Source organism: Bos grunniens, chromosome 5, assembly GCF_055505025.1.
Source record: "Bos grunniens cultivar Pamir isolate PY7600 chromosome 5, Bosgru_T2T1.0, whole genome shotgun sequence".
Classification (NCBI taxonomy): Eukaryota; Metazoa; Chordata; class Mammalia; order Artiodactyla; family Bovidae; genus Bos; species Bos grunniens.
In genome coordinates, this window is record NC_141169.1 from 117,965,211 (window position 1) to 117,993,057 (window position 27,847).

General features: G+C 55.6%; 2 protein-coding genes across 8 annotated transcripts in view; one reads left to right on the forward strand and one right to left on the reverse strand.

The window, feature by feature from the left end:
* Window positions 1-3,076: 3,076 nt before the first annotated feature.
* LOC147373268 (polycystin family receptor for egg jelly-like) lies at window positions 3,077-11,070 on the reverse strand. Its single transcript, XM_086403297.1, has one exon. It carries the CDS (start codon window positions 10,966-10,968, stop codon window positions 4,003-4,005), a length of 6,966 nt encoding a protein of 2,321 aa, XP_086259423.1. The 5' UTR covers window positions 10,969-11,070; the 3' UTR covers window positions 3,077-4,002.
* TTC38 (tetratricopeptide repeat domain 38) overlaps window positions 3,880-27,847 on the forward strand; it is a 33,859-nt gene continuing 9,891 nt past the window's right edge. The window contains exons 1-7 of one of the 7 annotated variants that reach the window (XM_086403320.1): window positions 3,880-4,014; window positions 15,022-15,099; window positions 17,887-17,968; window positions 19,392-19,563; window positions 20,716-20,889; window positions 22,273-22,348; window positions 25,582-25,701. In XM_086403320.1, the coding sequence (XP_086259446.1) occupies window positions 19,394-19,563; window positions 20,716-20,889; window positions 22,273-22,348; window positions 25,582-25,701 (540 nt within the window). In that variant the 5' untranslated portion in view covers window positions 3,880-4,014; window positions 15,022-15,099; window positions 17,887-17,968; window positions 19,392-19,393. Of the gene's footprint in view, window positions 4,015-5,890; window positions 6,014-13,982; window positions 14,047-15,021; window positions 15,100-17,886; window positions 17,969-19,391; window positions 19,564-20,715; window positions 20,890-22,272; window positions 22,349-25,581; window positions 25,702-27,847 lie in introns of those variants that run through there. The other 6 variants (XM_086403319.1, XM_086403322.1, XM_086403323.1 and 3 more) reach the window with 6 other exon arrangements.

Sequence of the window (27,847 nt, forward strand, 5' to 3'; positions counted from 1 at the left end):
TGGCCTCTTCGAGGAGGTGCCCTCTGAGCCAACAGATCAGCGTGAAATGAGGGAGCATGGCTCACACAGAGCTAGGGAAGGGCATAGCTAGGGCAGGGAACTGTAAGTACAAATGCAGGGAGGCAGGAAGGAGACAAGGTTAGTAGTGGGGCTTGAATAAGCAGAGAGGAGAGGAGGTGGTAGGAGATGTCATTGGAGAGATGGCCAATGACCAGAGCAAGCTGGGTCTCAGAGACCATGGTCGTGTATTTGAATTTCATCTCAAGTGGGTTGGGGAAGTGTTTGAAGGTTTTGAGCGGGGAAGGGCCTGATCTGATTTCCAGGTTGGAAGCATCCTCCTGCTGTGAGGGAGATAGATTGTAGGTGGACAGGATTGAAAGTACAGGGGCCTCTTAGGCGGGGTCCAGGGAAACCAAAGGCCCAGGCCTGCCTGCTGCAAGAGCACTCGGTATGCGAGTGAGCTGGTCCTGACTCAGTTTGGGGTTAGTGGCCGAGGAGGTGGTGAGCTGTGGGGAATTCAGAAAAGATGCATTGGCTGTCAGAAGACCGACTACATGATTTTCAGGGCCCCGTGCAAAATCAAAATGTAGGAACCCTGTTCAAAGATGGTGAAGAATTTCAAGATGACCACAGCAGAGCTTCAAAGCGAGCATGGGGTCCTTCTAAGTGTGAGGCCCTGTGCAACTGTCCAGGCCACACCCAGGACAGAGGCACCCAGGCTTGGGGCCCTTACAGCACGGCCTCTGGTCCCACTTGTTGTCCAAAGGGACCACTGCCCCAGGGCTCCTCTGCCTCCCAGGGGACTCTGCAGTCACCTCTCAGAGGGTCCCCATGGAGAGGGACTCCCTTATCCCACCCACTCTCCCACGCCCGCCCTCTGCCCCTGCCGTCCCTGGCTCCTGTCTGATCGGGTAGGTGGGGGCTCACACCAAAACTGCCAGCCTGGGGTGGCCCTGGGTTTCCCCAGCCTGTAGGGTAACCCTCCTGGCGCGGCGGGTGTGTCGGAAGCAAGTAGTGGGCGGGGGCCGCCCCGCCCCCGAGGCTCGACACCCCGACCCCACGCGGAAGGTCGCGGCGAAGCGCAGAGCCCGCACCCCGGGCGCGGAACGCGCGCGCGCGCTATGGCTGACACCTCACCGCTGCGCGACTGTCAGGTACCCGGAGGACGCCCTCGGCAGAGCGCCCGCGGACCCGCATCCCCGGGGTTGCCTGGAGCGCGCGGGTGGCAGTGCGATCCGACCTTCCTGGGGACCAGAGAGGGCGAGGTCCCCAAGAGATGAGTGCGGGTCCTGGGCACACACAAGGGACAAGTGGACTCTCCAGTGCAGCCAGGCCCCAAGAAATACGGGGCGTGTCCTGGCCGCTCAGAGACCACAGATCGTCCTAAGAAGTTTAGCCCCTTATGTTCAATGTAAGTTTTATTTCAGCAGGCTGGCTTCCTGACCTGGCATTGGGGCCTGCTGGCCAGGCCTTCTCTTGTGTACCACCTCCACCAGAGGGAGCCACAGCCAAGGGCACAGAGCTGGGCGGGATGCTAAGTGCTTCCCGCAGGCCTGGCCCCTCCCTCTGTGCTGGGGCACATTGGCTGGCCGCTACCCTGGCGGCACCCTGGACACCCTGGCTTGCAGGCCCCAGGGCCTCTGCTTCTCTGACTCAGAGGCCCCTCCTCCAGCGCCTCCCCTCCCAGGAGTAGAGACTGAGGCCCGGGGTGGGACCACCATGTACCCGGGAGTGACAGCCGCTCCTGGGCCTGGCTCAGGGCTGGCCCTCACTTGGACATGCCTGGTCCATCTGCTGGATGCAATGCCATGAGGCATTGAGCCCTTCGTCACTCAGAGGAGAGCAGCCGGGCTCTGGGAGGCCAAGACCGCCCAGCCCACAGAAGGCAGTGCCAAGCTCCCCCAGGCTGCCTGAGCACCATCCATGCTGCCTGGACAGATCTGCTCCCCAGCTCCCAGCAGGGCTCGTCCCCCAGACGTTGCCCTGGAGGGGTCCCAGCACCCTCCCCCTCCCCAGGGGGCAGTGGTGGCCTCCTGGGGCCACAGAGCACATGGATCTCTGCAGACCTCCAGGCTCACAAATAGAGGCGGGACTTGACAGGGTCTGTGATGCAGTCCCGAGTCAGGGCTTTGAGCGGGGGACACAGGGGACTTCATGGTACTCTTGGCTCCGTGCTGGGGGACCAGGTGTCACCTCCCAGAGGGCAGGCTGCAGGAAGGTCCCCTGGACACCTTGGCATCGGGCCCTCCTGCAGGGCGCCATCTGTGTGGGCACCTGTGGGTGGCAGGATGGTTCAGGAAGTCAGAGGGTGACTGAAATGAGTCACAACTGCCAGGAGCAGGAAGGGGTGATGTGGGGGCCTTCTCTCTCCTTTCACACTTGTTCTCCTGAGGGCTTCCTTGATGGTTCAACTGTAAAGTATCTGCCTGCAGCTCTAGAGGCCCAGGTTCAATCCCTGGGTCGGGTAGATCCTCTGGATAAGTAAATGACAACCCACTCCAGCATTCTTATCTCAAGAATCCCAAGGACAGAGGAGGCTGGCAGGCTACAGTCCATGGGTTCTCAAAAGTCGGACATTCTGACCCCAGCACCAGTCCCATACGGTTACTGGGCAAGGCCATGGTTCTAAAAAATGTACGGGTGGCAGTTGGGTGACAATAAGAAGTGCTATGCAGAATCTGCACATCACCCAGCACCAGCTGACCAGAACCTAGCCACACCTGTGAACTCCCACCAGGGAAGTTAGAAAACACAAAACTGGGCATTTGATCATGACAGTTTGGGTGGTCTTGGGTGAGTCAGAAAGACTATTGTCTAATTGGCAGGAAGACCACCCCGACCCCAGGGACGAAGGGAGAGAAGGCCTCTACATGTACACGTGCCCCTACCTGCCAAGGTGCGAAGTGCTATGGCCATGCAGTGCAGCTGAGTGAGCACCATCAGGGCGCCAAGCAAGTGATAAACAGTCGGGTCAAAGCAGTCACACCTGCGCTTCGTTCCCCTTTGCTGGCACTGCATTTCGAGGGCAGGTGCCATCTGTGTACTGCCCCTCTCACAGAAATCACTGCAGGCCTCATAGAGGAATCATATTTTAATTCTGATGAAGCTTTGCATGACATTTTCATGAAGGAACATGCTTTGGGTTGAAAACACAGGAGCCGTTAACAATTTTCTTAAACAATGTGTTCTAAACAAGCCACCAGGCCATCAATAAACAAAAGCCCAAATCCTGGAGAGAGAGATGGCTACACTCATGACATAGAACATTTACCACATTTCAGTGTGAGCTCGACAGCATGCACACACACACACACCTTCTTCTTTAACAAAAGTCATGTCTCCTGGCCAGAAACACGTTACATCCATAACTTGCAATGGCCTAAAGAGCAGATGGGAAGCTTCAGATTGCTGCGCCCTGGTCCACATCCCTCCATTTCCAGGCACAAGGGCCACTCTTGGGACCCCTCATGAGGCCCCTCCACCCTGCCCAGCTGGAGTGTGTGTGGTGGGGGTAAGGAGGCAGGGAGGCTCTGCAGCCCCGTCAGCAAAGGGAAGGGCCAGCAGGGCCGAAGGACCTGGGCTCTGCCCCCAACCACTAGCCCTGGCCTCCCAGCCTCGGAGACAGGGGGACCGGGACAGCAGGAGCGTTCACCTGCTGCTTCTGACAAGCTGAGATGAGGTTGGGGGCCCTTTCAGTTCCCTCCCCCAAATCTAGGTCTCTAACCCTCTAAACTGCAGTCGGTGCCAAAGACAGCAGCTTCTAAGAAAAAGGGAAATGAACCCGGACTCACAGATGGTCGCCCTCCTCTCTCCGCAGAGGCCATGCTGCCCTTGACCCGCCTTTCAAGTTCCAAGCTTGGAGGCCTCCGCTGCAGACACGTCCAGACGCGGGGTGCACTGTGAAGAATACGGGTGGGAAACAACTGAGCCATGAAACGCCCCTTGACCCCAGAAACCAAGCCTTTGGAGGAACCTGCCTGTGGGCCTTGACACTGCCATGGATCACACGACGAGGTAAACCATTTTCTTCCCATTAATGTTTCTGGTCTTCAGCCCCAGGTAGTGGCGGCTGTTCTTCTCTGGCTGCCCGTACACCATGTTGATGAAGAACTTGGGCTCGTCTTCCGCCCTGGGTTTGAAGCACAGGCAGCAAAAAGCAGATCTTAGCCGGCGACACAGATAAGTCATGGCTTCTGCCTCTTCTGAGGGCTCCTCGTACACGGGCTGCTTCATTTCCTCGTAGGCTGACAAAATCACTGCCTGAAATAAGTTGATCAATATGCAGATCATCACCAGCATGAAAGATGAGAGGAAGAGGACCCCGAGAACCCGGTTATTGAAAAATTCCGTGTTCTCAAAAGCTGAGACACAGTAGGAAAATATTGTCTGGGTGGCGTGGATCATGTCACTGTAGTTCCACTCGTGCTGCCCGAACACCAAGTACCCAAATGCCATGAAGACAAAGAAATACACGGACACCACCAATGCCATGTGGCAGATGCCAGGAAGGGCAGTCTGGATGGCCCTCTGAGCCAGACGCACATCGTAAAAGACCCTGGAATACCGGAGCGTCTTCAGGATCGTCAGAAATACTAGGAAACCCAAAATCACCCTCATGGTGTGATCCACTTGAGCCACTGCATGAAAGGGAATGAAATCCTCAGGGTTCGACCGGTAAGCCTGAACTATACCGATGGCCAAGAAGTGCTTCCTGAAAAAGAGTACGATCCACAGGGTAAAGATACATTTTAGAGCAAAATTGAGCAAATTATATACACTTTTCACGTAGGCAGTCCTTTCTTGTGTGATTACGTAAACCTCATCAACAGTGTAGGCAAGGAAGAAAATGAAGATGGCCAAGTACAAGTAGTTTTCTGCTGAGTCGGCTGAGTTTTTTCTGTTGAAATCAGCGAGCAAGAAGGAGTGCGCATTCAGGCTAGTGTTCACAACACCTAACTGAGAGACCTCAAAGATGACCGAGATGCTGCAGAGGAGACTGATGTCTGGATTGAAGGTGGTCAATTCCACAATCACAGACCACGTCTTCTCATCCAGCCAGTGGCTTTTCTGGAGTTCGCTGAGCCTCAGTGTGGAATTAAACTGCTGCTCTGCTGGGAAAAAATAGAAGGCGTATCCTCCTGAGCCATAGGTGTGCAGCAGCCCATAGGAAGAGTAGGCCCACCTCTTCTCCGGAGGCCTATAAGTAAACCCTCTGGTCGTCTTGTCAGTGTCCCGCTTACTAACTCTATTCCATGACCCAGAGTAGTTTTTTGTGTCTTCTGGGTCAATGCCATATTCGGGGTGACAGCGAATCTCTCCTTTGAGGCTGCCCTCCACAAATTTCTTGGCCGGCAGACACATTATCTCTCCAGGTTGCGCCCTCACCTGCCTCATGAGTGGCAAGCCAAGGATTTTAGAGGAGCTGTCAGGGAAAAACGTGGGATTCGGGTCATTGTGGAGCAGAGGCAACAGCACCCTGTTCAGCCACTGATAGATGTCTTCCAGCCTGGTCACGCCTGCCAGATCCACAGAGAACTGGTCCCGAATAAACTGATTATAGTAAAAGCTGTCAGTGGGATGTAGGATGGTGACTAGGCTCAGCAAGAGAGCCAGAAAGATGAAGTGAGTGAGGATGTAACTCAGGAACAGGAAAGCTCTTCTTTTGATCCTCTTCTTTCTTTGGAATATTGTGATTTCGTCCTGGGTGAGAGGCTGGTACATTCTCGAGTTTCGGAGCTCCATGACATACCGGTGGCGTCTGTCCATTTCTTCTGGGTCCTTCCGAATGTTGTGCAGCTTGATCTCAGAGAAGCGGCTGTTGCCAATCCATGAAACGTTTTTACAGTACTTGGCCTTCCGTGTTCTGTAGCCTGATACAAGCACGATTTTAGATGGCTGCACGAGAAAGACTGACTGAGTGAACGCACAAAACGATGCAAACAGCCATGCTGTTGACTTTTCGAGGCCGTAAGTCAGTCCATAAAATATGATGAAGAAGGAGGATACTGCACAGGTAAGAAAAACCAAGAGCCAGGCGACACAAACACACCATTGTGGCAGGACCATTCTGGTCTTCTCTTTAAGGGCTGTTGAACCTGGCTGGGGAGGCTGCTCATCAGAAACATTTGTATTGTCTTCAATATTTGGGTTATTGGTGTTTATATTTCTTCCCTGGATGTTGGAGAACTTGCTTTGTGCTTGAGTGACCTTGCTTTGGTTTCTGGAGACCTTGCTTTGAGTTCTGGAGACCTTGCTTTTGATGGGAGACCCTTGGCTTTCTGCTTGCTTGGCCGGGGGCTGTCTTTTAGAGGTGACGTTGACAGAACCCTTGGGTTTTGCATGATGTCTGTTAGACACAGGCTCCTGGGAGCTTGCCTTGTCAATTTCATAGGCATGCCAGTTTCCCAATCGTTCTTCCCAGTGCTGCCTTGCTGGTGCTTTCAAAGGATGTTTCCGAGGAGTGACCTCATGTAGAGTCACCTGAGGTCTCCTCTGGGAATACATGAACAAAGATTTGATCACTAGTTGCACAGGGAGGGTAATAAAGGCACTTTCCAGTCCGATCACCATTGACCTGATGTACCTCTGCTCTTGTGGCTCTGCTTCGATCTCCTTCTCTAGACTAAAGAACATAATATTACACAGAAGCGTGGATAACAACATTGCTAAGCAACAGGACAGCCTCTGGAGCCTATTGAATGGTGTAGAAATGACACCAGAAAAAACGGAGAACCACAAGTGGCTTCTCCCCAGCTTGTAACTTAAATCTATGAGGAAAAAGTCCATTTTCTTGAGAGGCTTATCTGGGGGCATTACTTGAAAGGTTCGGTCCAAAGATGATCCGATAGAAAGCCATTCTCGGCACATGAAGAGCCAGATGTGTCTGCTGAACAGATTCTCCACTTTGATTCTACTTAAATACCATTCAGGGGACCTGCCCTCGTTGTTGTGCCACACACGGAGGGAATGGATGTCACCCAAGTCCTTTTTCGTCGCTAGGAGGAAAGTGCAGATGCTTCCTCGGTAGAGAGTCCTAAATTGTGGATGGCTTAAACAGTGCACATCGCTGCTACCTTTGGTTCCATGCAGTTGGATAAAGACATTGGCCCTGGTCCCAGAACCACAACGGCTTCCTGTAAAAACAGTGACTAGATAACACACATTATCATAAGGATCGTTATCAAGGAGAACTATCACATGTTCCCTAAGATACTGGTCTGTTTCATCTCTGTGCAAGGCCCAGAACGCAAGGATCAAGTACAACAGCATAATGAGAAGTACCGTGAAGAGGGTCACAGGGTTTTGGGTGACGTTCTTGACTGTCTCCACTCGTAAGTCCACAGGGTTAGGGACCACGATCACCTTGGCTGTCAAATAGTGGGTACGCAGGCGAAGGTTGGCCTGTTTGATTATATCCAGCTGCCGTTTGGCCCGCCGTGGGTTCTTGCAGATACAGTGCACTCTTTGCCAAGTGGTCTTCTCTCCCACAGCGCAGGTATCTTCTCTCCAATCGCTCTGGATCCCAAACATGTCCAAGCATTCACTGCTGAAAACAGAAATTCTCACCAACTTGTTATTGGGTTTTAGGACAAAACGAGGTGCCTGTAGAACCACAGCGATGGTGCACTCAGAGGAATCGGTTCGCTGAGCTATGACCTGCACCAGGGCCGCGGGGAGGCAGACCACTCGGGCCTCCTTCACTGCACACTCCGGGTCAAACAGGTCACTCTCGTTGGCAATCGGAGGGATTTTATGGGGCACCAGGTAGCTGGTCATAAAAGAGTTGGGTGTGATCTCACGGCCCGCGTACACAGACACCGTGAACAAGACGGACACGTCTGTCATGATGTGGATCAACACGTCCCTGCCTGCGGTACTGTCCACAACAAAGCTAAACGCCCCTGTCGTCTTTGTCGCTGATTCATCCACTGCATAAGGCTCTGAGCTGGGTCCTACCGTGAGATTAAAAGTTCCAAAGCTCAGGTTTTTCCTGATGAGGTACACTTCCACTGCATCAGGTGGGATCTCAATCACGTCACCTGTGGCCTCCACTCCTGTCATTCGGAATCCAACCACCTGGGTCAAAATGTTTTTCCCATAATTTAGCCAAGGGAAAGGGTCATCCGCAAATTCACAAAACATCGTGGAAATCGGAGCGCTGGCAGGCAGACTAGGAACGCTGTTCACATTTAGGCTGGGATAAAAACAATTCTGACAGTGCTTCTGGGTGCTGAAGAACTTGGTAACATTCCACTTTTCGGTTTTCTTGACATACATTTTAAAGTTGGAGGTCCTCAAGGCAGTGGTCTCATTCTCCGGCACTTTCACAGCCAATACCGTGTCTGCTAGAGATTCAACCACGTGGAAAGGCTCTTCAAAGACTTCATAATGAACCAGCAGTTTCAGGATGTTAGACAAGGTTATTAATATTCCAATGCACACACTTTCTATTTGCTCAGAAGAAATGCTCTTATCTCTCTGATGACTATCTTGGAGGGCTTGGCTTGCTTGCCAAGACCTCACTGTGGCCAGTTTCTGGGAGAATGCACTGATCTCAGAGGTTTTCTCTGTTAATTTAGTAACAGCCATGACCACCTGGCTAATATTCACCAAAGTGTTTATAGGAAGAATGAGTGTCTGATTGAAAAGGTGTTCTCGGATTTTAATTTTGTCAGCTTGCAGACTTAAGTCGCTTTTCATACTATTCAAGACAGAAGCTACTACGTATATTAAATAACTTGCATTTAGAAAATCCTGCTGTTGAAGCAAAGTAGACAGGGAGGAATTTGGTCCCATGGTGAAGTTGGATAACTCCTCCAGCACAGTTGGTGATGACTTTACGTCAGTGGGAGGCCGCACAGTGGCATACAAGTTCACCTGAGAAAAAGCTCCCAGAGAGGTATTATATGCCTGAGCAATTATTTTCAAGGCATAATGACTGTCCAACACACCAACAGGGAGAAAGGAAGGGGGCGATGTGGAATTCTTCCCCAAATACAGGATGGATCCAAAGTTATTTTCTTTCAAAGAACTGATCTCACCAAAACCATGTACATCAGGAACTATTATTTTATATGTAAGAACAATGTTCTTATGCTTGAAATGAGTACAAATGACAACAAACTGAGTAATGAAGGAAATTCCTTTTTCTGGAACAATTTTGCAGTCTGTGGTTATAGGGACATGGTGAATAACGAAAGGATATCTTAAGACCAAGGTGACTCCACTCCAAGTTGCTGCATTTAGAGAAATCCAAAACTTATCTTCCCTGAAATTCCAGAAAGCAAAAGCTTTTATAGACACATAAGCACCATTCCGTCCTGTTGAAGTTTGCCCCGTCCAGTCCAATGGCACCTCCTGACCTGAAGACGTCAGAATGGACCACCGATAGACATCTCGGCCTGCTGTACAACCTGTGCAATCCAGAGACAGCGAGAATCTCTCTGATAAAACCAGAACCTGGTCACAATTTTCAATGCATGAAGTGCTTGCTACTGGCTCTCCTTGAAGCACGTGCACCGTTGCATCAGCAAAGGCTGACCTGCTGGTCTTCTGGATCACTAGTCTGAAAAAATATACACGGCCGCCTTGAAGTGTTTCTGGAGAAAGTGTGAGAATAGGACCAGAAGCCCATGTCCACTTGAGATCAACCTGCTCCGGGAGACAAACTTCCTTGCTTATCACTGTTATGTTTTCTCCATCATAGTTTCTTGAGTCTGTGGTACAGTACCAGAGAAACTTAAGTCTCTCTTTCTCTAGAGGGTCTGTTTCCTCTGGATCAGAAGACATATTTCCATTGAGAGTCACCCCATCTGTGAAATTAATTGTGATGTTGGAAGGCCCTGAAATAACAGCATTCAGGGGACGTCTAAAAATGACGACATAGATGCGGTCTGAGTCGTTCTTCCCTGGAACCTGGGGATCCCGCGTTCTGACAACCACCGAGAAATTAAACAGATACACTCCCCAAGGTAAAGAATATGGGGGTATAGTCACCTCGAAGAAACCTCTACTAAACTTGACCGGTGGCTTTTCCAGAGGTTTAGTCCAGTCAGGCACGGCCCCTACATAAGGAACGGAATAGATAGACCAACCCCGATAATAGTACTCCTGGATGGGACAGAAGAGGATGACTGTTGCATTGAAGGTGTCTTCCATGTCCCTGGTCAGTCGCACCGGTCTATCGTCGTTCCTATTTATCCTCACGGGGTCCAATTTACAAGGCCCCGGTCGGAATACCTGACAGGACACGGAGGACTCAGTGGGTTCTGAGCTGTTCGGGCTGACAGCTTCTAAGACGACCGGGGTGGGCCCGTCCGTAGGACATTCGGTTCGGGCCACGAATCCCGGGTAGGAGCGCCGGCCGCGGTGCAGAGCCCGACGGGGCAACGCGCGGCTCTCGGCGGCCGCGGGCCCGAGCAGCCCGAGGCGGAAGGTCCACTCCAGAGGCCCGAGCGAGCGCGGCAGGCGGGACAGCCAGCGCAGGGAGAGCCGGCCGCCGGGCGCGGACAGCTGCAGGTCCACCGGCGCGGGCGCGGCGGCGGCGGGGGCGCGGCGGGCGCGCAGCTGGACGTGCGCGCGGAGGCAGCGCGGCACGAGGCTCGGGGGCCGCCCGGCCGGCAGGCAGAGGCCGCGGCGGCCGCTCAGGAAGATGCCGCCGCCCGGGGCCGCGCGGGCCCGGAGGCTGACGCGGGCGCGGCCGGCCCCAAGGCCGCCAAAGCCTGCGCCCCGCTCCCCGGGGTCCCGGGAGGCCCTGACCGAGCGGAGCGCGGCCTCCGGCCGCCGCGCCTGGACGAGGGCCCGGGTCTCGGACGCGGCACTTCGGGCCGCGGCGGGCGTCGGGATGGGGCGGTCTCGGGACGGCGAGCCGGGCGCCTGCGCGGGAGCCGGGGGCGGAGGCGGGCGGCCGGGCCCACAGCCCAGGCCCAGGCCCAGGCCCAGGAGCAGGAGAGCCGGCCCGGGCCCCATGGCAGCGCCCGGTGCGAGCTGCGTCGGAGGCGCAGGGCGGAGGGCCAACGGACACGGCGCGTCGGGCGCGGGGCGGCCGGGGCGCGGGCCGGGGTCACGGCGGGCGTGGGGTTCGGGGGCCATGGTGGCCTGGGGTCAGCGTGGTCAGTGGGGTTCCTGCGGCCCAGGAAATCAGTCGTTTAATCTCCCCTCTTTGGCTCTGACCTGTCAATTCAAGTTACACTTTCACTTACAGATTCTTAGAGTTTCTGTAAAAATCCTCACAGTTATTGATTTATAATTCAGTGTTGTTATGGTCACAGACTATTCTGTGCGATCCTTTACCTTTTTGAACGAGTTGAGACTTGTGTAAATCTACGGTGTGGTCTGTCTTGCGTCCATCTGTGTGTTCCATGTCACTTGAAAAGAATGTGTATTCTACTGTCCTGTGTTTGGGAGTCAAGTCAAGAAGGGTGGTGCTGTTCCTTAGATCAGTATCTTTTCTGCAGTTTTTTCTAGTTCTAGCAATTGCTGAGAGAAGATAATATCCTATTGCAACTGTGAAATTGTGTATTTCTCTCTTTAATTCTGTTAACTTATTTTTCCTATATTTTGGAGCTCTGTTTATTAGGTAGATACACAATTGTTGTTATGTCTTCCTGCTGAACTGTCCCTATTATCATTATGAAATGTCTTTATCTCTGGTCAGAATCTTTGTTTTGAAATCTCCTTTACCTGATATGAAAATATCCATCTTATTTGTCAATTATATCTGAATAAAACAGGGCAGGGTTGGTATTGGTGGGGATGAAGTCAAATAAGATGACCACACTTGCCTTCTCATGCTTATTTTCTAGGTGGCATATATTTTTTCATTTATTTACACTCAAATTATTTATGTCTTTATTTTATAGTGTTCTTTTACAAGCAACATTTAATAGAGTTTTACAGTTTTATCCAGTTGATCTATTCCTTTTAATTGAGTTCTTTAGACCATCAACCATGAATATTCATTGGAAGGACTACTGCTCAAAATATTTGGTCACCTGATGGAAAGAGCCAGCTCATTGGTAAAGAACCCAATGCTAGGAAAGATTGAAAGCAAATGGAAAAGGGAGGGCAGAGGATGAGATGGTTAGATAGTATCACAGACTCAGTGGACATGAGTTTGAGCAAGCTCTGAGAGAGGGTGAATGACAGAGAAGCCTGTGAGGTTCAGTCTGTAGGGTGGCAGAGAATCAGACTGGACTTAGTGACTGCACAACAAGTGGCCATCAACATTTCATATAAGTCCGCTCAGCATCTCATGCAAGTGTTGATATGTTTGGATTAGATCTGTCACCTAAGTTTTTGTTTTATTTTCTCTGATTATCCATTGTTATGTCTGATTGTTTTCCTTTTTGTTCCCCATTAATTCATTTAACATTGGTCATTTTAGACAGCTCTCAAGCACCTACTATATACCAGGCATTTTCCTAGGCATCAGCCCTAGGCCTAGTTCCCATGGAGCTTCCATTATAATGGGGGTAAAAGACAATCAAAAATAATCCAACCATGACATACCATGTGGGATTTTACTGTGAAAAGCGATATGAAGACAAATAAGGCAGGTACAGAGATAAGAATGACAGTGAGGTGGGGAATCGAGGAAGGCCTCTGCGAGGAGGTGGCCTCTTCGAGGAGGTGCCCTCTGAGCCAACAGATCAGCGTGAAATGAGGGAGCATGGCTCACACAGAGCTAGGGAAGGGCATAGCTAGGGCAGGGAACTGTAAGTACAAATGCAGGGAGGCAGGAAGGAGACAAGGTTAGTAGTGGGGCTTGAATAAGCAGAGAGGAGAGGAGGTGGTAGGAGATGTCATTGGAGAGACGGCCAATGACCAGAGCAAGCTGGGTCTCAGAGACCATGGTCGTGTATTTGAATTTCATCTCAAGTGGGTTGGGGAAGTGTTTGAAGGTTTTGAGCGGGGAAGGGCCTGATCTGATTTCCAGGTTGGAAGCATCCTCCTGCTGTGAGGGAGATAGATTGTAGGTGGACAGGATTGAAAGTACAGGGGCCTCTTAGGCGGGGTCCAGGAAAACCAAAGGCCCAGGCCTGCCTGCTGCAAGAGCACTCGGTATGCGAGTGAGCTGGTCCTGACTCAGTTTGGGGTTAGTGGCCGAGGAGGTGGTGAGCTGTGGGGAATTCAGAAAAGATGCACGTGCTAATGCATTGGCTGTCAGAGGACCAACTACATGATTTTCAGGGCCCCATGCAAAATCAGAATGTAGGAACCTTCTTCAAAGATGGTCAAGAATTTCAAGATGACCACAGCAGAGCTTTAGAGCGAGCATGGGAACCGTCTAAGTGTGAGGCCCTGGGCCACTGTCCCTGCCACACCCAGGACAGAGGCATCCAGGCTTGGGGCCCTTACAGCACAGTCCCTCGTCCCACTTGTTCAAAGCTGCTCCTAGCACCCCAAACCAGCTCTGGACCCAGGCCCTGCAGGAGCACAGGTCAAGGGTCTCCAGAAAGCCCTGCTACTTGCAAGGGTGAGCGGGAGGGGAGGGGAAACGTCTCATCACCTTTTTTTGGTCTCAAAGACACTTTCCCTCCCGGCCACTTACAACCTCTACCCTGGAGAGGGTGCAGGGCAAGCTAGCCTTCAGGTCAAAATGACCTCTGTGAATGCGCATTTCGACGATTGGGAACCGTACCCCCCCCCCCCCCCCCCCCCCGCCCCACCAGAGTTTCAAAGGGACCCCTGCCGCAGGGCTCCTCTGCCTCCTAGGGGACTGCAGTCACCTCTCAAAGGGTTCCCATGGAGAGGGAGTCCCTCATCCCACTACCCCTCCCACGCCCGCCCTCCGCCCCTGCCGCCCCTGGCTCCTGTCTGATTCGGTAGGCGGGGGCTCACACCAAAGCTGCCAGCCTGGGGAGGGTAACTCTCCGGGCAGGGCGGGTGTGTCTAAAGCAAGTAGTGGGCGGAGACCTCCCCGTCCCGCCCCCAGCTCCGCCCCCGAGGCTCGACACCCCGCCCTCACGCGGAAGGTCGTGGAGCCCGCACCGCGGACTCGGAACCCGCAGCATGGCCGCCACCGTGCCGCTTCGCGACTGTCAGGTACCCGGAGGCCGCCCTCGGCCGAGCGCCCGCGGCCCCGCATCCCTGGGGTGGCCCCGCGACATGTGGGCTGGTAGGACTAGAGCTTCCTGGGGTGTGGTGGTGGCAGGGCCCCCCCCGACAGCCCCGCGGGCGTCCTGGGCGCACGGACGGCACCAGAGGATACTCCGGTGCGCCCCACCACCGAGAGCTCTGTGGCAGGAGGCCCGGCCCCTCGGCGACCCCAGATCCTCTTAAACAGCGTAGCCCAGCAACCCCGTCGTCGCACGGAGGGGAGGCCGGGCAGTGGAGAGTGTCGTCTGGGGCCCGCTGGGGAGGGGAGCCGAGGAGGAGGAGCGAGGGGACCTGCCCCCACTGTTACTTGGAGGGGCCGCCGGCTGTGCTCCGGGAGTAAGGGGAGCGGCCTGTGCCCATGGCAGGATGCCTGGGCCGCCACTACAGTGCAGAGTTCTGAGAGCTGGAGGTGTTCCCTAATGTCTGACTGCAAAGTGGAGTGAGAGGACTCGCTTTGCTGGTTGGCACCCTGCAGGCCCGGGAGAAGGACCGGCCCCTGGTTTGGGACTCCAACTCTAACCCCTCCTTTGCCCTGGCACGCCCCCTGCAGCCTGATGAGTGCCTCCCCCTTGCTGAGCGTGGGAGCCCTGGGGGATATGTCCCGGTCACCCAGGTATCCTCCAGAGCCTCATGTCACAGAGGGGCCAAGGGTCAGAGGGAGGGAGGAGCTTGCCTGAGGGCATTTGGCTGCTATGTAGTCCCTGGCAGTTACTTAGGGATGGCCCCACCCAGGATTCAACTCTCTTTGAACTGCACCGTCTATGAAATCTGGGAGTCCGCACCTGGCCCACAAGGATGGGGCTTCTCCAGGCCCATACCTGCAGAGTACAGGCATCAGCACCTTCGGGGTTTGGGGGTGGAGGCTCATGTGTGCTCCTTGGAAAGGCTACAAGGAATAAGACGGCTTCTTGATGTGTACAGGCATGGAAGGATGCCCGGCTGCCGCTCTCAACCACAAGCAACGAGGCCTGCAGACTGTTTGATGCCACCCTGACCCAGGTACGCCTGCAGAGGGAAGGGGCAGTTCCGTCTGTAAAGATCCAAGAGGAGGTTTCTTAAATTGGTGAATGGTTTTTATGTTCATGAGATATATGTTTGGTGTGTCTTAGAGCCGCATTTATTTGCGCCACGAGGACATGATGCTTCCACACAGGCACAGTGATCTCTAGCTTCCATCTGCATAGCTTGCTTAAGGTTGCAGCCGAACTGCCTTTCATCCGATGTGCTGTCCAAGTAGAGCTGGTCAGTGGTGACTGCATACAGGCATGGCACTGGAAGCTTTCAAAGCTTTCCCACTTTATCCTGATTTTATAAACATTGCAGCCCGTTAACCCCACTCGTACCCAGAGTTATTGTACCCTGGTAAACTCGAGTGTAGAAAGACTTCCTGGGGACCTTCATGATGCTTTGAAGCATCCTTGCACTGGACCAATGGCTCAGGCCGCTCTCAAGTCCAAGTCAGTGGCTCAGAAAGCCATGGATGCTTTTTAAGCTGCATGCAGACTTGAGCAATCCAGTGCAATAGAATCCATGTCCTCTGGTATCCTCAGGATGGGGGAGCAGTTCCAGCTGCCCCACGACATAGCTGGGAGGTCCTCCAGGCGGTGGGCATTGGTCTATGAGGGTGCTGGGGTTTTTGGTGTGGAGCTCCTCCATTTAGGACGTGAGCCCTCCCTCTCTCCTCTCCTGGGTCTAATCTGTGAATATACTGTTCCACCTGTGGCTGTTCTAAGACCTTCCACCGTATCACCAGTCATTTCTAACTGCAGTGAAGGAGCCTATAGTCTTCGAACTAGGAGCGTCTCAGAGATAAGGTCCAAATGCTTTGGTTGACAGGCAGGGGAGCTGAGGCCTGGAGAGTGGGGCTGACTCCTGCAGTGAGTTAAGAGGGGCAGGATGCACCTGGGTCCGCACACCTCAATGGAAAATTAGGGCGGGGCTCTTCCAAGAGCAGGAAGGCCGCTGCCTACTGCTTGCATCCGTGTAGCATAAGGACCGAGGAAGCTGCTAGAGACATAAGGGCCGGCCAAGAGACAACCGGGGAGAGGCTGTCGGCTTGCCCAGGGGCTGCGCCGTGTGCCTCTGAGCTCTTTACCTGTGTGTCCCCTTCCCCTTTTGGCTTTTGCAGAGCGTGATTTGTTACAGGAAAAATTCCTCAGCGCAGCCCCATGCTCCAACCCCTGCCAATGTGTACACTGTCCCCTGCGTCCTTGTCTCTGTGCCCACTCTCCTGTGTCTTGTTAAAATACCACGTGCTAATTCTGTATAGATGGAGGTTGGATATCAGATAGAGCACATTCTAAAATCTAATGCCTTATGGTTTTAGGATTTTTTTTTAAGATTTCTCTTTTGATGTGGATCATTTCTAAAGTCTTTATTGAATTTGTTACAGAATTGTTTCTGTTTTATATTTTGGGCTTTGGGCCACCAGACATGTGGGATCCTAGCTCCCCCAGCAGGGATGGAACTGGAAATGTACCCCCTGCGTTGGAAGTGCACAAATCTCAACCCCTGAACCGCCAGGAACATCCCACAGAGTTTTAAAAACTAGGCAGTAAGGGATTTTTCCTGGTGGTCTGGTGGCTACAGCTTCATACTCCCGGTGCTAGGCCGGGCTCCATCCCCGGTCGGGGATCCTACCTGTTGCCATTGAGCTCCAGTGCTGCAAGTAAAAGGTCCCGCTGCCACGGCTAAGACCCAGTACAGCCAAATCAGTGAGGAGGCATTAAAACAGAGAGACTGGAAACAAATTGTCAAGAGCGACGATGAGATGAGATTAGGGTGAAAGTGAGAGTGAAAGTCGCTCAGTCGTGTCCAACTCTCTTGAGACCCCATGGACTGTACAGTCCCTGGAATTCTCCAGGCCAGAATACTGGAGTGAGTAGCCTTTCCTTTCTCCAGGGGACCTTCCCAACCCTGGGATCGAACCCAGGCCTCCTGCATTGCAGGCAGACTCTTTACCAGCTGAGCCACACAAGGGACGCCCAAGAATACTGGAGCGGGGAGCCTGTCCCTTCTCCAGTGGACCTTCCTGACCCAGGAATCAAACCAGGGTCTCCTGCATTGCAGGCGGATTCTTTACCAGCCGAGACACCAGGGGAATTAGGATAAGTTTGATCTTTTAGCTTATGCGCCTCTTCCTCTTTTCTCTTTTAATATATTTTTAAATTTACTTTTGGCTGCACTGGGTCTTCACTGCTGCTCAGACTTTTCTCTAGTTGCAGCTAGCGGGGGCGTCTCATTGCAATGGCTCCTTTTGTTGCAGAGCGTGGCCTCTAGAGCATAGAGCACAGGCTTAATGATTATGGCACATGGGCTTAGTTGCTCCACGGCCTTTGGACCATGGACCAGGGATCGAACCCGTGTCCCCTGCATCGGCAGGAGGATTCTTAGCCCTGAGCCGCCCCGGGAAGCCCTTCCTAAGTCTCTATAGTGGATGTTTACTATGGTTCTTTTCTAAAAAGAATAAATACAAGTACCCAAATGTCAAGTGCCCTCTTGAGGCTGACGAGGCTGACACTGCGGGCAGGTCACCGGTCAGGAAGGACTTTCCTTTAGATGTGTCATTTTTGGACACAGAGGCCTCACTGGCCCTCGAAAATGTGGTTTGAGTTACATCTATTAAGTCTCTTCATCTGAGATGCACCCAGCTACATTTTCTTTGAGCTGAGGTCCAGAAAATACTCAGTGTTCTAGAAAGAAAAAAAAAAGGTTTAGATACATGCCTTCATTTACATGGACTAAAAGCTCCCTTGGAACAGCTTTGTTTCACCTTTTAAATTTCAGTATGTAAAATGGACCAACGACCAGGGCCTTGGTGGCATTGAGGGCTGCCTGTCAAAGCTCAAAGCGGCAGATCCGACCTTCGGTGAGTGATGCTTCCTTCCCCTGGGTTGAGGGCCATGTTTCATGAGTCCAGCCCTTTACTGGTTCTCTGAGTACAGACCTCAGCTGGGCCGCGGAGGGCAGGCCTGTGCTAGTGACCAGGTTGGGAGGAAGGGAAGATCACAGTCAGCACTGTGTTGGGAATAACAGCTGCTCCCATAAAGATGCCAGTTTCTATAGAAGGTGTCTTTCAAACGTTTTCCTTAATTGTACATTAATTCTGCAAGGAAGACTCTGATCCCATTTCTCAGATGAGGAAACTGAGATTCAGACAGAGTAAGAAATACAGCCAAAGCTATCCAACTGGTAGTTGGGGATCTGGGATCAGACACGGCTGTCTCAATCCAAAGCCTGGAACCCTCTGAAACACAAGAAGTGGCCTCTGCAGCCTCTCTGCATACTAGTGAGGCCTCCCTTAGAGAGGCTGGGGCAGGGGAGACTGATCTGGGGACAGGGGCTGTGGTCACAGGCAAGCCATGTGCATGGCAGGCATGGGGGTCAGCCCAGTGCATTCCAGAACCCCAGCAGGGTAGCCCCAGCCTGGGTAAGGTTCTGGGCTGGGGGAAGAGCTGAGGAGGGGAGAGCAGCAGGGACTCCTCCCCTCATCCCTGCCGCCACCCCCTGCCATGGCCAGGTCCCACTGAGGGCAAGGGGCGCAGAACAGGGGATGAAGGAAGCTGTCAGGGGAGCTAGCCTCTGGGCGTGGGCTCAGGCTCTCTGAGCAGACCCTGGTCCCAGGTCAGACGTGGGGGCCAGATGTGGTCCGAGCACTCTGGTTGGGTCCTAGGTCCCAGACCCGGGCTAGGGACTGGAGTTTGAAACACCAGTGGACATCCTTCCTCTGTCAGGGTGGGGGCTGGCAAGCCCAGGTGGGGCCTGGGGGCCCGCACACCTGCCAGCAAGACTGCTGCAAGGGCCGCAAGGCACCCCCACTCCAGTCTTTCTCAGCCGCCAAGTTCTCAGCGCAGGAAGGCAGCCAAGACACCATCATGGCTTCTGTGCTCTGGGGGCCAGCCCCCCGACAGCATCTACTGGGCCCTGGGAGGACCTGTGCTGGTGGCAGGGATAGTAGCAGCTGATGAAGGAAGCAGAGGGGCTTCCGAAGTGCCTGGGGCAGCCCCTGACCAGCTCACCTGGTGGTGGGGCCACAGGCGACCCACACACTTGTGCTCCCTGGAGTGTCCTGGCTGGAAAAGTGTTCGGAGGGCGGGGGTGCAGGATGTGTTAGGATTGCTGCACCTCCACGCGCATGGTGAGGACCTGAGCTTTGCATTGTTGGTGGGGACACAGCCTAAGGCCACCTGACTTGCTCCTCCTGGGACGTGGGGTGTTTATTTCACCTGCGGGGCCTGCCTGGGCTGGGCAGGACCATCTGAATCACCAGCTCTTTTCCCGCTTTTTGCCAGCCATGGGCCACGCCATCGCTAATGGCCTTGTGCTGATTGGCACCGGAAGCTCCGTGAGGCTGGACAAAGAGCTGGATGCGGCCGTGAAGACGATGGTGGAGATTTCCAAAACCCAGCCCCTGACCCACCGGGAGCAGCTGCACGTGTCTGCAGTAGAGACCTTTGCCAAGGGGTGAGGGGCCTCCCTGGCCCGGGGGCTGGCACTCCAGGGCCACGCTCGCTGGCCAATGCCGCAGGCTGCCCCAGCGCCGTGCAGAAGGGGCTGGGTAATGCCCACCCTGCCTCCCCAGCGCCGTGCAGAAGGGGCTGGGTGATGCCCACCCTGCCTCCCCAGCGCCGTGCAGAAGGGGCTGGGTGATGCCCACCCTGCCTCCCCAGCGCCGTGCAGAAGGGGCTGGGTGATGCCCGCCCTGCCTCCCGTGCGCTGTGCAGAAGGGGCGGGGTGATGCCCGCCCTCCTCCCGTGCGCGTCTGACTGAGAACCGCGCCTTGTGTGCCGCTGTACCCTCAGCTGACCGAGGGCACGGTCGGTTCAGATCCCTAGTCTGACATTCAAAGCAGCTTATTTGGTTCCATTGAATAAGTTGGTTATTATTTTCGTTACAAAAATAATTGCCACGGTCCATGGGGCCACAAAGAGTCAGACACGACTTAGCGACTGGATGACAACATCAAAAATAATAGGATCACAGTAAAGAAATAGATAAAAGAGAGAGGAAGACTCTGGCCCTTAGACTCCTGGTCCTGATGCGCCAGGTGAGCATCTGCCCATTGCCCCCTTCCCCCCTGGTTCCCACCTGTGCCCCTGTGTGTCCTGTGGCCCCAGGACAGCCCGTGTGTCTGCTCGTGCAGGGGAGGTGCCCGCAGACCCGGGTGACCGGAGCTGACGGTATAGGAGTTCTGAGCAGTGACGTCCCGGCCTTCCTGGTGTCGCTGCTGTTCAGTCGCTAAGTCGTGTCTGACTCCGCGTGACCCCACGGACTGCAGCACACCAGGTTGCCCTGCCCTTCACTGTCTTCCTGGGGAATCAGTGTGAATGTCAGCCCAGGGCCGGAAATCCACCTCTCAGACTCCCCACACCTGGTACACGGTCTCATGTGGATTGGCAACTTGTGAAACCAGTTTTTTTGTTTGTTTGCTTGAATTAGAAAGTAAACCATCCCACTGGCTTTTGCATTTTCTGAGCCACAGCCTGACACAGAAACGTGCCTGTGTATTTTAAGCAGCTCAGTACAAGCCGTGACCCTGGCGGGAAGTGAAGCCCCTTCCACTCGCCGTGTGTGAACTGAGTTCGGGGTTGCTGAGACACTTCTCTTGGCTTCCAGGAACTTCCCGAAAGCCTGTGAGCTATGGGAGCAGATTCTCCAGGACCACCCAACAGACATGTTGGCCCTGAAGTTTTCCCACGATGCCTACTTTTACCTGGGCTACCAGGAGCAGATGCGAGATTCTGTGGCTCGAGTTTATCCCTTCTGGACGCCCGACATCTCCCTGAGCAGGTCGGTGCCCGCTAGGAGTCACATCATTCCTGTCTCAGCCTCTCTCCTCTGCCCTGAAACTCGTGAGACTGCTGCTGCTATTTCCTGTTTCTCTGAAGTGAAAAGGTGGGAGTCCCCTGGTGGCCCAGGGCTTCGGCCTCTGTGCCTGGGTTGAACCCCTGGTCAGGGAACTATGGTTTCGCCACAAGTCTCAGCCAGAAAACAAAAAGTGAAAAGGCTTCACATCTTCATCTGATCTTTATCCCATCCTAGGAATGAATACCGTTATGTATCAGTCAGCACTACGTAGTCTTTGCTGCAGTAACAAACATCCTCTAGATCTTTTACTCCACTTCTTATTACGAGAAAGACGAGCTTCTCCCTCGTGATACATGTCTGTCAGAGGCAGGCGGAGTCTCTGGGCCCATTCCGTTGTCTCCCTCTGGGATCCCAGCTGGTGAAGCCACTACTCTCTGGACACGCCAGCTGCTGAGAGGAAGGAGAGCTCTCCTGGGGGACTCACATGGCATCAGTGCTCAGAGTGAAGTGCTCTGAGTCGCTGGCCAGATCCAGTCACCCCCACAGGAGGCCAGGAAGCGCAGCGCCACCACGGGCTGGGAGCAGAGGGAGGCATGGGCTACCTGTGAGCAGGCTGAGGGGCCACCACATGGGCGCACCCCCACTGCGTCTGCATCGCAGGACTGTTGTGAAGGGCAAGGGGACTGAGAGGTTGCAGGGCTGTGTCAGGGCCCTCCAGAAAACGGAACCAGCAGGACATGTGTTTATTGTTACTTGGCCGCTAAGTTTTGTGTCCACCCCACGGACTTAGCCCGCCAGGCTCCTCTGTCCATGGAATTCTCCAGGAAAGAATACTAGAGTGCGTGGCCATTTCCTCCTCCAGGAGATCTTCCTGACCCCAGGATCCAACCCGAGTCCCCTACGTTGGCAGGCAGATTCTCTACCACTGAGCCACGAGGGAAACCCAGGATGTGTATATCTATATCTATGTTATTTGCACTCACCCAGAGGGAGAGAGAGGGGGCGGAGGAGGGAGGCATTGGCTCCAGGGACTGTGGGGACTGGCAAGTCTGCAGCCATTCCAGTCTCGGCCTTCGTCTCCACGTGGCTGTCTGTCCACTGTGTGTGTCTCTGAGTGTCTTCTGTATCCAAAACATCCCTCTCCTTTGTCTTATAAGGACACCAGCCATTGGGTTTGGGGCCCACCCTCATCCAGGATGACCTCAGCTTAACTTGATCTTGATAATGAGCTGCAAAGATTCGAATTCCACGTAGGGCATGTGTCCAGACACACCATCTGGGGGGACACAGCCCTGCACCCGCCGTGTCACAGGTGGAATGGTTCCCATCCATTTTTAAGAAATAATAATTTTTGTTTGTTTCCAGCTATGTGAAAGGCATCTATTCTTTCGGACTGATGGAAACCAACCTCTACGATCAGGCGGAAAAGCTCGCCAAAGAGGTAGGTGGGCCCTTCCCGAGGTGCGGGAGCGCCCGAGGGGAGCGGTGTCGGGGCGCAGAGCAGGCCAGGCTTGGCCCCCGACTCTGCACCCCATTTCCTGCGGGGAGGCCGTGTGTTAACAGAGAGGGCAGCTCCCTCTGGCCACCTGTGCCCCTCGGGTCTGCAGAGCCACCTCGCACAGGTGGGGAAGGCCTGTGGGGCTCCGTCCGCCCCTCCCCCTCTGGGCCGTACGGCCTGGCGGCTCTGTGTACCCTGGCTCCATGTCTCCAGGGCCCCCCGGGTGTGTTCTGGACCCAGACTGTGTAGGTGGGAAGTGGGTGTCAGCGTTGCCTCTCCCACCTGGAACCGCAGGTTTCTAAGCGTCGCTGATAGCACCAAGCCTCTGGGAGGGGACCGTGAGGTGCTGAGTGAGGCTTGTGGCCAAAAATCCACTGAACTATCAAGTTAAGAAGGAAAGAAAGGGAATTTTACTCGAGCCAAACTGAGGATTGTAAACCGGGAAGCAGACAGTTCTGAGCACTGTTCCGCCTGTTAGAACTTGAAGGTACAGTCGCTTACTTTTGTGAGACTAAGGACCGAACATCGAAATGACATCCTGATATTTTCCCTAAAGGCCAATCCAGACCAAGCACACGCAGTCTGGATAAGCACGAACAAAGTGAGCAGCGAGTCACCATGCCCCGCTGCAGAGCTGCGAAAGGGCAGAGTTCTCTGAAGAACTTACGCTGCTAGCGTCGGAAGAGAGGGAAGACTCCATCTCTAGGGCTGAGCAGGCACTCCCTTCTTTGAGGAGCTCTGGTTAATGTGTGATGCAGACGTGCACTGCTTATCAGGGAGCCAGGGAAGAGGCCCGAACAAGCACAGGGAGGATCTTATGCTTAATTTTTCTTGTCCTGCCTTAAAATATAAATTGTATCTCATCAGGCTGCTTCTGGTGGGCCCTGACCTGGCACTGGGGCCTGCTGGAGGTGTACCACCTCCACCAGAGGGAGCCGCAGCCAAGGGCACAGAGCTGGGAGGGATGCTAAGTGCTTCCCGCAGGCCCGGCCCCTCCCTCTGTGCTGGGGCACATTGGCTGGCCGCTACCCTGGCGGCACCCTGGACACCCTGGCTTGCAGGCCCCAGGGCTTCTGCTTCTCTGACTCAGAGGCCCCTCCTCCAGCGCCTCCCCTCCCAAGAGTAGAGACTGAGGCCCGGGGTGGGACCACCATGTACCCGGGAGTGACAGCCGCTCCTGGGCCTGGCTCAGGGCTGGCCCTCACTTGGACATGCCCGGTCCATCTGCTGGATGCAATGCCATGAGGCATTGAGCCCTTCGTCACTCAGAGGAGAGCAGCCAGGCTTTGGGAGGCCAAGGCCAAGGCCGCCTAGCCCACAGAAGGCAGTGCCAAGCTCCCCCAGGCTGCCTGAGCACCATCCATGCTGCCTGGACAGACCTGCTCCCCAGCTCCCAGCAGGGCTCGTCCCCCAGACGTTGCCCTGGAGGGCTCCCAGCACCCTCCCCCTCCCCAGGGGGCAGTGGTGCCCTCCTGGGGCCACAGGGCACATGGGTCTCTGCAGACCTCCGGGCTCACAAATAGAGGCGGGACTTGACAGGAGGTGACAGGGTCTGTGATGCAGTCCCGAGTCAGGGCTTTGAGCGGGGGACACAGGGGACTTCATGGTACTCTTGGCTCTGTGCTGGGGGACCAGGCGTCACCTCCCAGGGGGCCGGCTGCAGGAAGGTCCCCTGGACACCTTGGCATTAGGCCCTCCTGCAGGGCGCCATCTGTGTGGGCACCTGTGGGTGGCAGGATGGTTCAGAAAGTCAGAGGGCGACCAAAAGGTGAAGGGTCACAACCGCAGGAGCAGGAAGGGGTGATGTGGGGGCCCCCTTCCCTCCCTTCACAGTTGTTCTCCTGCGGGCGCCCACACGCTGACTCCAGCAGCAGTCCACTACAGACAGGTACTGGGCAAGGCCAGGCTTCTTGGAAACTGAGAGTAGGCTCCACAGGCTCCTCTGGGATCAGGAGAGGCTTCATGGTGGTGACACCCGGGCCTCCTCTGCAGGCTGAACCCCTAGGGCAGAAAGAGCCAAGGGCGGCAGTGGGGAAGGGGAGAGGCAGGCCCGGGCTGGCTGATAGACTGAGCACTGATAGACCGGGGCTTAGGGCGGAGGCGGGAGGGCCGGGTGGTGGGAGCAAAGTCTGGGGACAGCAGGGCCAGGTCACCCTGGCCAGGCGGACTTTGCCCCAGGAAACTGTGGGGGAAGCAGGTCAGCGGGGAGGGCGGCCACGATCCCCACAGGGGGTGAGAGCAGCCCCTGCCCTAAGCCCCGGCCCCGTGCTGCACCCCCGGGTCTCCCGCGGCATCCCGGTCCTGTGGGGCTCCGCCCCAGGCCCCCGGCATCCCTGCAGGCGGGCCCCTTCTCTGTCCCCACGCAGACCGGACGGGCGCGTGCAGTGGGGCTTCACACCGCCCGCTGCAGCACAGACCACCTGGCAGGGGCCAGGCCAGGGGCAGAGGTGAAAGGCACGGGGGAACCGAGGTGGCAGGGCTGGGGGGGCCCGTGGTTGGGTGTGGGGGGTCTGGACCCGTGTGGGTGGCCCCCAGGGTCGCGGGGAAGCACGGCTTACTGCCCCGTGCCGGGCTCAGTAGGCGCCCAGTAGCCTCACATCCCTCTGCCGTGTTGTCTCTGGCAAGTCCACCAGTCCTGTGAGTGGCTGTCGCTATTACTAGCAGTATCAGAACGAGCCTGGAAAGCCACACCTGTGGTCCTTGCGTGTTGTGGGCCTTGATTGTGTGTGGCCTTGGGTGTGTACTAGTTGGGAGGGGCAGCTGAGAGCCCCCGGAGTCCGTGCACACTCAGTGTCCACTGGCCTCCATGGCAGCCCCTAGAGGAAGGTGGAGACGCTGGGCGGCGTGTTGCACGTGACTCAGCTGTGTACCGGAGGCTTGGGGCGAAGGGGCTGGATAAGCCCTGCTTTGGAAAGACCCCACTGCCGCCCCACTGTGTGGCTCTGGGCAAGTCACTCAGCCTCCCTGCGCCTTAGTGTCCCCATCCGTGAAGTGGGCACTGACACCCTCGTTGGCAGCATCCAGCGTTCGGTTCACGGGCTGGTCTTTGGGGTCGTTACTCTGGGGCAGAGCCCAGGCCCCTGGCGCCCCTGCACTTGGCACGCCTTGTCCCCAGGTGGACCGACTCACGCATCACGTTAATTTGTCCTCCTGCCGCCCCCTCCTCACCCACATAGGCTTTATCCATTAACCCGACGGACGCATGGTCAGTGCACACCGTTGCGCACATTCACGAGATGAGAGCGGAGGTCCAGGAAGGATTGGAGTTCATGCAGCACTCAGAGGCCCACTGGAAGGTATGGTTCTTGTCCATCCACCTGCCTGGAAAATTGTATCTGTCTTCGTAAGTTAAGCTGAGGATTAACAGCCAGGGTTACTGGGTGCAGCTTAGTTTTGGGGAAACTTCTGTTCCTCTTGGAAGCATTCCTATCAAAGCACCAGGTCCCCTGGGAGCCACATGGCTCCCCAACACCTGCCAGCATTTTGCAGGCAATCCTAGAATTGGTCGTGGCCTGAGGCATTTGGCTGTAGAAGGAATGGATGAGAAAAATTACCGGGTGAACAAGAACCCAGGCTTCCCAGGTGGCTCAGCAGTAAAGAATCCTCTACAATGCAGGAGACCCAGGTTCGATCCCTGGGTCAGGAAGATCCCCCCCTGGAGAAGGAAATGGCAACCCACTCCTGTATCCTTGCCTGGAGAATCCCGTGGACAGAGGAGCCTGGCGGGCTACAGTCCACCAGGTCGCAGAGTCGACCACGACTGAGCGACTAAACAACGGCAACGAACCAGAGCCTGGTGCCGGTGAGAACCACGGAGGCTCTGAGCTGCCTGCTCCACCACCGGCCAGAGGGCTGGACACAGACCCCGGAGCCACAGAGTATCCTCAGGGAGCAGCTGGTGCAGCCAGGGGCCAATGGGGTGGGTGAGGGCCCAGCGACTGTCTGCAGGGCTGGCATGCGGGGGCCGGGTCCCTGGTGGGGCAGCGGCACCCCTGCCATCCAGACCTCTCAAGCCCTGCCAGGGACTTTCCTGGGGCCTGACCGCCCTGGGGCCTCCCTGTGCCCGCCTGTGCCCAGCTGCGGTGGCCCTCCACCCTCACACGTGCCTCTTGTCCTCGGGCTTGTCCCTGGCACACACCCGGGCTACCTCTCCAGGGGTGTCTGCTGCCCAGCCCTTCTCTGGGCCCCGGTGGGCACCCAGCAGCAGGTGGTCAGCGACTGAGCAATGAAGGCGAGACCAGGAACCCAGCAGGGATCGGGGACTGGCTGGGTCACCTCGGTGCCTCCCAGCAGCTCCCTGGCCCAGGAAGGCCAGTGAGAAGTCATTGACGAGAAGGCAGCATCCCGGTCTCTCCGGGAGGGGTATTAGGTGGAGCAGGTGAGCAGGTGCAAGGTGCACTTGGAGAACTGTGATGGCATTAGATTCAGACTCATGGCTTTTAAAGGATCCCCAGACCCTGGGCCTGACCTCGGCCCTGGATGGGGAGTAGGGAGCACAGTGTGGGTCGGGCCCCGGACCTCAGGCCCCCCAGCAGGTACTGACCCTGCATGGAGAGGGCACCTGGGCGGCCGTGCCCTCCGGGGGGAGGCCGGGGAGGCCTGGCCAAGGCCGGGTCATTTGTATTCATTCCATTTACTTCCTGCCCCAGACTCTGGATTTCCTGGGCCTGGGTGCTTGAGGCCTGGCCTCTCCCCAGGGCAAGAACCCGATCCCTCTGAGCCTCAGTTTCCTCATCTGAAAAACCTGCTGTTGCCACTGCCGTGAGGCCCCTGGCCCCAAAGGAGCACCCTTGGACGCTGGCCTGACTGTTAACATGAGGCAGCACTTGATGGCTGGGCTCATCTGGCAGGCGCTGGGCCCCGACGCCTGTGCAAGGCCCCTACGGTGGCTCCTGACGGTCTCCAGCCTGACTGCATGGCCCAGGGGCAGATGGCGGGGCCCGCGGCTCCCCTTCCCGTCCTCCAGTACCTGCCCCTGGCTCTTGGCTGCCGGCACCAAGCTCAGTTCTTCAGGCTCCAGTCAGTGTCCCAGGCTTTACCTCATCCCAGGGACCCCACTGAGAGTCCTGCCCAGGCTTCTGCGTCTTCAAAAGGCCCGTCAAGTGGAGCCAGCAGCTCCCAGCATGACCACAGCATGACAGGGGCACTCTTGGGGGTATTGAAACCCAGAGGAAGCATCCCACCCAATTGGGCTTGAGGGGGAAGCAGTCAGAGAAGGCTTCCTGGTGGAGGCAGCCTGTGAGATGAATGTCGAAGGGTGAGTAGGAGTTTGTGGACAAAGGACAGGGAGGTGTAGGATCAGTGTAAACAGAAGTCCGCAGTGGCCTGTGACAGAGAGGAGCTGGGAGGGTTGAATCCTCAGACATAGGTGCCAGGTAGACGTGGGCCATGGAGGAGGCAGCGTTAGCTGCCTCCCAGGAGGTGGGAGGTGCCCAAGCAGAG